The sequence below is a fragment of the Periplaneta americana genome, chromosome 11 (genome assembly GCF_040183065.1).
Source record: "Periplaneta americana isolate PAMFEO1 chromosome 11, P.americana_PAMFEO1_priV1, whole genome shotgun sequence".
NCBI classification, from domain to species: domain Eukaryota; kingdom Metazoa; phylum Arthropoda; class Insecta; order Blattodea; family Blattidae; genus Periplaneta; species Periplaneta americana.
In genome coordinates, this window is record NC_091127.1 from 174,646,687 (window position 1) to 174,658,391 (window position 11,705).

The 11,705-nt window shown below is 36.9% G+C and overlaps 2 protein-coding genes across 3 annotated transcripts in view; one reads left to right on the forward strand and one right to left on the reverse strand.

Moving 5' to 3' along the window:
* The window catches only part of LOC138709613 (serine/arginine repetitive matrix protein 2), a 328,612-nt gene extending 322,501 nt beyond the window's left edge, over positions 1 to 6,111 (forward strand). Inside the window, exons 19-20 of the transcript XR_011334980.1 lie at positions 3,819 to 4,102; positions 5,958 to 6,111. The gene's annotated coding sequence lies outside the window, so the exon portion shown is untranslated. The remainder of the gene's footprint in view (positions 1 to 3,818; positions 4,103 to 5,957) is intronic.
* Positions 1 to 9,750, reverse strand: part of LOC138709615 (lysosomal aspartic protease-like) — a 51,723-nt gene extending 41,973 nt beyond the window's left edge. Inside the window, exon 1 of one of the 2 annotated variants that reach the window (XM_069840515.1) lies at positions 6,313 to 9,750. Coding sequence is in view for 1 of the 2 variants with exons in the window: in XM_069840513.1 (XP_069696614.1) it covers positions 1,420 to 1,430 (11 nt within the window). In the remaining variant the exon portion in view is untranslated. Of the gene's footprint in view, positions 1 to 1,419; positions 1,446 to 6,312 lie in introns of those variants that run through there. The other variant, XM_069840513.1, reaches the window with a different exon arrangement.
* Between the last annotated feature and the right edge of the window lie 1,955 nt (positions 9,751 to 11,705).

Here is an 11,705-nt window from a genome sequence, read left to right on the forward strand (position 1 = left end):
TCACTTGACGATATGTGTCACAGGAAGAACAATTGAAGAGTCCACTGCAAGAATGATGGATGTCACTTTCTTGTCGAAAATGAACCAAGACTGTCAATGCTTAGCTTAAGACATATACTGGGTGTTCATTTCAAAGTGTGTCATGACGTCACTGTTGTGAGTCAACGATTTGAAGCGAGTTTCAGCTTTTATGTCAGAGAAGTTGCCTATTAATCAAGGTGTTCAATCTGAACTTCAGAACATGTATGGTATAACTTGAACGTCGTAGCAACAGATGGCGGTCTGTGTGCTACCATAACCTCTTTCGAACTGTGTTTTGCGCGGGCAAGTCGTATGCAGGGTTTTTGTTATCATCGGTTGCATACGGCAACATTCCACAACATAAATCAAATGCTTTGTGTCCATGTTGACTGTCGAAGTTAATGTCAACAAATACGTAAATAATCGTCTTAACCCTCTCCCCATATCCCGACAGTAAGAAAAAAACTCACCTCAGTACGTGTTTCCAAACAGTTCACATTCCTGCCACTACCGGCAATATGGTACGTATCGGTAAGAACTCTTCTGAATGAACACTGTATTTGCCAGGCAACTTCTCTGGCACATAGGTAATATGCTTCTGCGGAAGTGTAGGAAGATTGAATTCTCTAGGCTCATCGGCTAGCCACATGATGGCATACAGCGAGCCATGACACACTTTGAACTGAACACGCAGTAGAATGTACATACAGAGTTATATGGCATTAACACTGATAGTCATTGTCCAGTAATGAACGGAAAATCACAGTTAAGCTTTGAGCACTAAGCATTTCAAACTTTCAATTGCTTCTCCTGAAAAATGTATTCCAAATGACATTCATCATTCTTGCAGTGGACTCTTCAATTATTTGTATACATCTGAAGTCTGATTAGTGTAGTATGTAGCTATCAGCGATGTATGCAATGGAGGGGGAAAGGAACTGGTCACTCTATCTCATTTCCTGGCTTACTTGTCTCATGAATGATTCCTTATTATTATTATTATTATTATTATTATTATTATTATTATTATTATTAGTGTCACTTATGACGTTCAAACCTGTATTCGAAACTGAACAACAACAAATCCTAAGTGTACACTGCCTGTGTCCGGTAGGACTAGCTGTTGTAGAGGGATCTGACATCAGCGGAGAAAGGGGAAGGACGTTTAGGTTTCAAGTGTTGGGGATACTCCTATACTCTGCTCAGAATACATGTGCTTACACTGTAAACTCATGTACAACAGTACATGCGTTTAGATAGGTTGGCCCGTGTTATGCGCGAACATTTGAGTAGTAGTGATGTGGAGTGAGTCAGTTTCTCAGCATATTCAATGGGGAAGAAGTACTGTATGCATGCTGACATAAGTTCCAGCTATGTTGAAAGACATTGGTCACGTACCTGCAGTCCATAGGCGATGACAGTTTATTCACTCACTGCTACCCAAACACTTGTACTTAACACAATGCAGTTCTTCTCTTTTCACTCTTCCACTCACAATAAAATACACTGCAATATCTTTATTGGTTCCATTACTGTACTAATGTTTTTGCAGTGGTACTCCGCACTCACACAAAGAAAATAAGTGAACTCTAAGGAGCTGCACAGCACCCATACACCCCTTTTTTCTATCAGTATCAGATGGACTTGCCTGGTTTAGCCTATTGCTCTGAATGTTATGACTGGCCAAGCTGTCTAAATACAACAGTACCCTGAACACTAGAACAACAATACAGTAGAACCTCTATTATCCGTGGTAATGAAGGGGTTGGACTGAACGGTTAATCGAAAAAATCGGATAATCCGTACCATAAAATATTTTCATACATTTAGTGAATAATGGTTACACTTTCGTAATTTCCTCCATGGCCTTGTATTGAACACGCTAGGTCAGACGTCTCAATAGGGCCTTCTCAGAGCATTTCCTCCTCTTTCTCTTTTTCAATGTAAGAGTGAAACAAGATGCAGGAGCAGTTCGTGTATCTCCGGATGACGTCATTGACCGCGACGTTTGAATAGACATCTGCAACCGCTACGATGTAACAGTCAGTCATTGTGTCCATCTCCGAGGAAAGAATGTTCTTATTACCGCAAATGTATGAAGAAATAAAAGATTTCATAAGGAAAGCGAAATTGTGGGAGACGCAAGTTTCAGTGGGTACCACTTTATTAATCCAAAATTGTTACCTGATTTGAATCAAGACCAGTGTAACAAATATAATGAAATACTGAAGGACTTAAGAAAAGAATTTCAGACCAGATTTAAGATTTGAATACTTCTAATTTAAAATAATTGCTTGTGAATTTCTAAGATGTTTAGGTTATTTTTAATTATTGAAAACATTACGAAATATATTATTTAACTATTATTGTAATTAATATATTAATATTAGCGTAACGTAAGAATACTTACTTTAACAACCAACAAGTTTAATTGTAATTTTATTATTATTATTTAATTGAATTTTATTTTATTAAATATAGTATAAACTTAAAAAAAGAGCGATACCAAGAACCTTTACTAGAAATGAAATATTGTTATTGTTTGGTCAACTGTCTGAAGACAGGTCTGAACCTCACAAGTAATACCAACAAGGCACCACTTATGAGTCAACTAGGCCAGGAGATAATGGAGTAAGGTGGCCAGTTCCTTGTGCTTAAATAATTACGTAACATGTATGGTTCTTCATGCTTCAGATGTCTTCTTTTTACTCATTGATAGTATATAATTAGAAAATAAATGTATTATTATTATTATTGCAAACTACTTAAGAAATTCCTTCCGAAAACAACCGTCTATTGTGACAGTGCAGCTTTGTGGCATTTCTTCCGCGACAGTTGCAACTTAGCTCGCTCATGCTTGTAACATTAATCAGCGATCGGCTATCTTCGGGTACTGTGCTTATCTCTTCAGCTGATTACGTTATTTACACTCGCTCTCTGTGACAACTTTTATGCGTTGGCCTTGAGACGCCTGCGCTAGGTAGTGGATCAGAAGTTCACTGATGTAAGTCTGGTTATTAACAACGGATTTTTAAGGGTCGAAGAAACTCCTTGTAATGGCTGTCAGTGGAAAGATAGGAATAGTGGAGGTCTCGTGTCGTAGATTTACATACTTTATACACTTTATCCTGATTTTTATTAAATTGAACACACTTGAGACTACAATCTCGTATTCTGAGTTGAGCCACAGTTTTCGTTCTCCAAAGCACTCAGTTATTTGTACTTTTTTAATACTTAACACAACACGATTTTTTTTAAAAGCAAGGAAGTCATTTTACATAGAAGGTATACAGTATGACAACTCAAACAGTAGACCATACTGTGTAAGAGTAAAGTCTTGTAATAACCCTCTCTAGAAAAAATAACGTGCTGATATAATGTACAGTACTTCATATACAGAAAAAACGACATAAAGACAGTTGGATAATCCACCAATCGGTTAATAGGGTGATGGATAAACGGGGTTCTACTGTATCAACAATTAATATTTGTCCTACCTCATAACAGGTAACCCTCCAAACAAATTTAGCAAAATTTCTCTGGTTTTTAAGGAATGTAATTAGTTCTATACGCCTGTAGATTGTGCTCAAAATGTAAGTTTTTTTTTAGTTTCAATTAATATTTTTATCATTAAAAATTAGTCTTATTTTGTGTTCATATTTAGCTATATGTAGAGCATATTTGCTTCGTATATCTCGGTATTTTAGGTTGTGAACACTCAAATCCTACTTATGATGTCACACACTATTTGAAAACCTGTAGATTAGCATTAGTCATTAGTGTCTAAACCTCTACAGGACAATGCAACTCCAGCATCCACGGACTTGGTGTAAGGCATAATAATGCTGACTCGTACCGGAAGATTCTCCCACCACAGCTCGACAAGGACACCTGTCCTTGGTGATGATTTCTGTGGAGTTTGCTTCATTGTGCCTGCACAGTGCTCTGCCCAAGGAAGTGACAGCCACTATGTGTGTGTCATGTGATCGTGATGCAGGAAGCCTGAAGTGTTTTGGCATTGGTGTCTGCCTGGGTGACTACAGCATATGCTGGTGCTGCCCACTCTCTCCAGGATGCACAGGTGAGGTGGCACTCAGGGACTCTTATTAAATTTATGTTGTTTTACTTTCTCATTATGCAAAGTACAAAGAGAAAATAACTGAGGTTTGCGCAAAATATTAAGAAAGTAAGAACTGGCATCTCAGCAATATGAATTGGAGAACATTTTAAGACAAATTGATCCTCGGTGAAGAGGAACAACTATTTTTCATAATTCTTCTCGGATTCTCAGCCAGGTGAGTTGAATAGTTGCTTCCAAGCTTTCGATGACTAGCTCTGCCATCTTCTTCAGGGAATGAAAACTTCATTGGAAGCAACTATCCACCTCACCTAGCTGAGAACCCAAGAAGAATTATTCCATATCAAACACCGGGAAAGCCTAAAGTCATAAAACTAGTTTTCAGTCCTAGAGTTCAGTGATTACTACTGCAAATAATTCCTTTATTATTGTTTGTTTTTCAGTTTTTTGTGTCTGCTTTTGTACTCCTCAAATTACTTCAAAAATATGAAAATAACTGGAAATGTTCATGAAATTGTATTATTCATCTAGTTCAGGGGTCGTCAGCACAGAGCACGCTAGGGATAGCCTCACTTACCCGAGGAAAACACAGTACACTAGGGTGCACTCCGTAGTTGCTAGTGGATATGCTATCTCTCCCTGTTGCACGACAGTGCACATGGGACAGCATCGCCTACCCATTGCACATTTCAGCAAGTGCTGACAACCACTGATCTAGTTTATATCCTTCACCTACTGAAAATGACTTTTTATACATAGAAATTATCATTATTTGAGCTGTTAAGAGCAAAAGTGGTGTAAGTCAAAACTGGGTAATGAGGTTTAAAGTAAAAATTCTATAAAATACAGCACAAAGTAGCAATTAATAGCCCAAGGTTGCGGGTTCGATCCCGGGCCAGGTCGATGGCATTTAAGTGTGCTTAAATGCGACAGGCTCATGTCAGTAGATTTACTGGCATGTAAAAGAACTCCTGCGGGACAGAATTCCGGCACATCCGGCGACGCTGATATAACCTCTGCAGTTGCGAGCGTCGTTAAATAAAACATAACATTTAAGAAATTAATATGGCCTTCTTGCTATCCACTGACTACTAATAGTTTAAATAAATTGAATATTAATTGCTACTTTGCGTTGTATTTTACAGAATGTTTACTTTAACCCTAGATCATATATGTAACAGATAACTCCTCGCTACGTTAAAATCAGCAGCACTTTGAAGAGAACAACCGCCAGGATCGCCACCCGTCCGCCGTAAACGAACACGAGATGGCAGCACAGTTGCTAATGCAATTCAAATGGGTATTATGACGTGACTCCTTATGTAACAACTAGATGGCAGCGTAGTAAACCTGACAAAAGTTGTTAACCTCAAAGCCTATAACCCCGACATATCTGTTACATATATGATCTAGGCTTTAACCCTCATTACCCATTTTTGACTTACACCACTTCTGCTCTGAATGGCTCATTTATTGAGATTCATTTTTCTATGATAATATAGGGGCGACATTGTCTCACTACTTTCTGTAAAGGGTTATTCGGTGGTTTTTGAGATTCAAGACAAAGTCACCCCAGGTTGAGGTGAGAATTGTCCCATTTTTTTTTGGGGGAAAAAAAATATGTGGACTTCGGAAATTTCAATAACTTTGTAATATGGCTTTAAATTATTCATTAGACACTAAACAGTGAGAATAATATTCTAGAAATTTACAAAAATACATTTCGCACAATAAAAATGTTTTAAAGGGGAAAAGGTGCTGAAAGTGAGACAAAGTCACCCTGGTTGATGGTATAATAAATACCCTTGGTTAATAGGGTGCTCTGAGACAAATAAGTTACAATATTTTTCTGTTTAAGGGTGAAAAAGAATGGTTATCATCTCCTTCTGGGTCTATGTTACAAAAAATTTTGATAGAAAAGCTGAGAAACATCTGCTCTATAAAAAGATATAAGGTAAGCAGATTTTTTCAGCCTGTTCAGTATTCACACCTTAGCTTTACCACTGGGGAACATACTGTCTGTGCTGGCAAAGGAGATAACAGCTGCATGAAGTAACAGAGTTCTGACATTGTCCTTCTAGATGTGAGTCTGGCTTGCAATTCGAATGCCTTTATGAAGCAATTATCTATAATTTAGATTCCTTATTGCTATCTTTTTGGAGACACTAAGCTCTCACAAAAAAAAAGAAAGATGATTTCTAGTAATGACTTACCTTACCTTGGTTTAACAGTGCCCATGGGCATGTACTTTCCAAGGAATAATATACTGTAAGATAAGTAGCTGGTCTGTGGGGAAGGAAGGCACACACATCTCGTTCACACTAGAGTTTATGGAGAGTTTGGTCTCCATTGGTCACTTGGGCTTGCAAACTATTGGCCTTCACACACGTTATGTAATCTGAATCACATTATGTTTTCGTGGTGCTGTCAAATAAAAGACATTAATCATACTAGAATCTTCACCTCTGGAGGTTGGGTCAAAATGTTGGCAAACGGATTGATAGTCACTTCATATAACTGACGCTTTCAGCACACTCATTTATAAGTATTCATTACGAATTCGGCCCTTGCTATCAGCTCCATACAGAGCGAAAGTTAGAGGTGGTGTTAATTCGTTGTTGTGAATGCGAATGTATTGGTGGATTATGAACTCCATTTCTACCTTCATTGTTCATAACTAGAGACAGAATTTTCATGCACTAAGAAATATTAAGATATGCATACATTCATACACTATCAAAATTGAAATAGTCTTTCCAGTTTTCAGCAGCAAAGTTCGTGTGTTTATCTGTCAAAATGTTTTTGTACATAGAAAATAAACTTTGTGCGAGATCGTGCGTATTTGCTTGGTTTCCGCACAAAACCAACCCGTGGCAAGTCTAAAATTCCACATTCAGTATTCCCAACCGAACACACATAACAATTTCCCTCTTCTTACCACTTAAGTGACATATTCATTTTACTGCTTTAGGCTTTTAACATATTATTTTTAGAGACGTTCAATATAGTAATAATTATAAATTGGAAACTTACCACTGCAATTTCACCTAAATTGCACTGTTAATTATTGTTTTTAAATATTTGCAAAAATTAAGTAAACTCTACAACTCCACTAAAGTTACTGCATTTCGTGATGCATATAACATTAAGGAAGCCGTTTGTTTTAAGTTCGCATTTATAGACTGGGGGGAAAAAAAAGACAGACTAAGTTCGCATTTATAGACTGGGGGGAAAAAAAAGACAGACGTATATCACGGCCTGCTGGAGTATAGTAAACACAGAAAACATTTTAAAGCAACAGTGTTGTTGTTGTTGTTGTTGTCTAGTGCCTTGCATTTGGCAAGGAAGCCATTAGCAGTCGTGCTTTCCAATACTTTTGAACTGTAGTTTCTTCTCATCTTAATGCTTCACAGGTCTTCAAGAGGTCTTCATTCATTTCCGCTGGATCGTTACACAGGACACATATGGGTGAAGCTGAGATACCTATTCTGTAGAGATGACTTGCTAGACAGTCATGATTTGTCAATAGTCTGAAGGCTGCAACTGCTGTTTTCCTTGGTCTCTGGGGGATTACATCTGGGTTGGAAAGTAGTGTAATCCATTTTTTGTCTTTAGCATTTGATTCTATTTCTTGTAGGTATGAATGAGAAAATTTTATAGTGATCAAGCATTTTATTGAGGAATATGAGAAATTAAATTTAGATTTCTGTTTTATTGTTGTGCCTTTCTTGGCAAGTGTGTCTGCGGTTTCATTCCCCATGACTCCACAGTGTGCTGGAATCCATTGGAGATGGACAATCTTATTAACTTTTTGGAGTTGTGTCAACGTTTTGTAGCATTCCCTTATTTTTGTTGACTTCTTTGTAGCATTTGAACATATTCCCTGAATTGCAGCTTTAGAATCTGAAAGAATTACTGTCTTGTTATATTTATTTAAGGGAAGATTTAATAATTGTCGGAGAGCAATGTGTATAGCCTCTATTTCACCATCATAATTTGTTGTGTCTCTGCCAACAGAATGATAAAAGGAAAAATGTGTACATGTAACCCCAGCTCCAGTAAGGTTTTCTGTGGTTGATCCGTCAGTATATATGTGTAGCCATTCTTCTGTAGGGTATCTAGTATTGATCGTTTCCAGTGTTAGAAGTTTTTGTATTTTTTTTGGTGTGTCTGATTTACTTATTTCCTCTGTTAATTCCAAACTGAAGATAGGTTGCAATAATTCCAATGGATTTTCTCTTATAAGTAAATGTTGAAGATAGATATTTTTGTTTTCCAAAATTGCCGTCATTGAACAGAAACCAAGATGGAGATTTCATTGCAACTAATTAGAAATTCCTCTTTCAGGTATGTAATAAACGATCTTCGCACAAAATAATGTACGATACACAAGCGGTATGTTTTCTTTCAATTCTCGGAAATTAAAAAAGCTCAACTACGTTTCGCTTTTTCAAACTTTTCCTCGAACGTGAAAACTTCAATATACCGCTCTTGTAACGCATATTACTATTTTATGTCACAGGAAGTGACAGGTACAAATTTAAATGATTAAATTTGAGACATAGTGAGCCAAATTCTGTGTCTTCAACATTTTCACCAGCAATTTTTTTTTTTTTTAATACCGAACACACAAATTCATAATTTAATTTCCATTGATGACTTTGTCTTTAGCTAACATACCCATATCCTCATAGGCAGATTCTAAAGACTTTTGAACATCTTCAGTATTTTCAAGGGAATCGACGAATTGTAGGCCCAGTCTCCAATTTAATTATTGTGGTAGACAGTTTTGTAAAGTCCGTCCACTAGTCCATATTATCATGTAGGCCTACATAGCCTGAAATGATTCGTCTTAAGTTCACATGTTTCCTTGCAGAATTAATCACAGTATTAGGTTTTGTGAGTACCATAATACTTTCTACCCATTTCCTAAATATATCCAGTTAAGCCGAATGATGTTATATAGTGGGTATTTAAACTTGTGTTGTGATAACAATGTTCCCATGATTAATGCTATGTCACAGTGGGTTGACGGTAGTAAGTGTTGTAGTCCCGTTGTTTTTGTCTGGACATCTTGTGCATTCCATTGCAGTATTATTTAGTTTAGGACAGAGATGGGGACCAGACATCACGTCTCAGACACTGCCCTCTGTAATGTGTGTAAGATATGTTTTAGTAATCCCTCCTATACCTCTGTCGACACTGTAGACAACATTGTTTCGATGTTTGCTAATGCTTATGAGTGTTGAGTCTGTCGTACCTTAGCATATTGTGTGACCCCAGTATTGAGCATTTGTGTGTTTTGTTTGTCCTTCCTTGATGTCGAATATGTTTCGTTTTGTCGACTCTATCTTACCGAAGTGCCTTTGTACGTTTCTCTGGTATGTGTGTACCAAAATGACTTGTCTCGCCAGCATTATTTGGAGTTTGCTTGTGGTCCCTTACATTGTCATGCAACGTATTATGTTTGACTCCTGATGTTTTAGACGGTTCTTCATTATCTCTCCTCCAAAGTGCTTCTCTCCTACCATTATCCTTATCAGTGTTCTGACTGATATGTTGTTTTCTCATGCCAGGCATTTGACAATAAAGTCATTTGACCTCTTGCACTCCAATATTTTTCAAAGATATTATCATGGTCAGCCACTGAAGCACAGATTTTGAGGTGTTTCAAATCCATTGCTTGGTTTGAGTTGCACAATGGGCAGTTAGGGGACTGATATATTCCAATTCTATGCAGGTGTTTGGCCAAACAATCATGGCCTGTTGCCAATCTAAATGCAGCTACAGACGTTTTTCGTGGTAAATCGGGAATTAACTGTGGATTTTGATGCAGAGAGTTCCATTTTTCCCCTTGGGATTGAGTTATCAAATTTTGTTTGTTGAAGTCTAAGTATGTAGATTTAATAAATCTCTTCACAGAGTAATACGTAGATTTAGTAACAGGTCTGTAAGTAGCAGTGCTGCCCTTCTTTGCTAAAGCATCCGCATTCTCGTTTCCCAGGATTCCACAGTGGGATGGTATCCATTGGAATACAATTCTTTTATTGAGTGATATTAATTGAGAGAGCATTTTAGTTATTACTGCTGTTTGAGATGAAGGTGTGTGTTTAGAGACGATTGATAGAATAGCTGCCTTGGAGTCTGACAATATAACTGCATTCCTAAATTTATTGATGTGGCATAGAAGATTCCTAAGACATTCACTTATTGCAATGATTTCACCATCAAAACTTGTTGTTCCATATCCAAGAGATCTATAAAGTGAGAAGAGACAGCACGTAACACCTGCACCGGCACCTTGTTCTCTGGAGATCAAGGATCCGTCGGTGTATAAATGAAGCCAGTTTTGTGGAGGGTACCGAATATTAATTGTCTCTAAAGACAATTGTTTCAGTATTTCAGTGTTTACTTCTGATTTCAGTATTTCTTCTGTTAAATTTAGATTATATTCTATATTTAATAGAGTTAAAGGGTTTGGTTTAATTTGTAAGTTTCCTTTTAAATTCGGGGTATTGATTTTCTGTTTTAATTCTTGAACAATGGATATGAAACTTTTTTGAGTTTTCAATCTACAGAGAGGACTGTATGAATGCCAATTGTTTCCTGGTAATCTGATAAGTTTTTCATATTGAATCAGTGCTTTTTCTTCTATTGTCATTTTGATGCTGTTAATATTAGTGAGGAATCTCATAGAATCTATTGGCGTTGTTTTGATTCCACCAGTAATTGGTGAAGTCTAAATATGTAGATTTAATAAATCTTTTCACACAGTTCTGACTCTGGTATATCAACAGTACTAGCACAGCTAAGTTCGGGTATTCTGTTGGTGAAGGGAGGGCAAAATGCCATTTGTGCATAGGAGCTTTTCTCTTATATAGCCTCGTATCTTGCAATATTTAGGTCGTTCACTTTTCTGTTCTCTTTACAGTTGTATTTAGTCTATGTAGTACATACAATCTTCTCTGTAGATTGAAAACTCAAAAAAGTTTCATATCCATTGTTCAAGAATTAAAACAGAAAATCAATATCCCGAATTTAAAAGAAAACTTACAAATTAAACCAAACCCTTTACCTCTATTAAATATAGAATATAATCTAAATTTAACAGAAGAAATACTGAAATCAGAAGTAAACACTGAAATATTGAAACAATTGTCTTTAGAGACAATTAATATTAGGTACCCTCCACAAAACTGCCTTCATTTATACACCGACGGATCCTTGATCTCCAGAGAACAAGGTGCCGGTGCAGGTGTTACGTGCTGTCTCTTCTCCCTTTATAGATCTCTTGGATATGAAACAACAAGTTTTGATGGTGAAATCATTGCAATAAGTGAAGTCTCAGGAATCTTCTATGCCACATCAATAAATTTAGGAATGCAGTTATATTGTCACACTCCAAAGCAGCTATTCTATCAATCGTCTCTAAACACACACCTTCATCTCAAACAGCAGAAATAACTAAAATGCTCTCTCAATTAATATCACTCAATAAAAGAATTGTATTCCAATGGATACCATCCCATTGTGGAATCCTGGGAAACGAGAATGCAGATGCTTTAGCAAAGAAGGGCAGCATTGCTACTTACAGAGCTGTTACTAA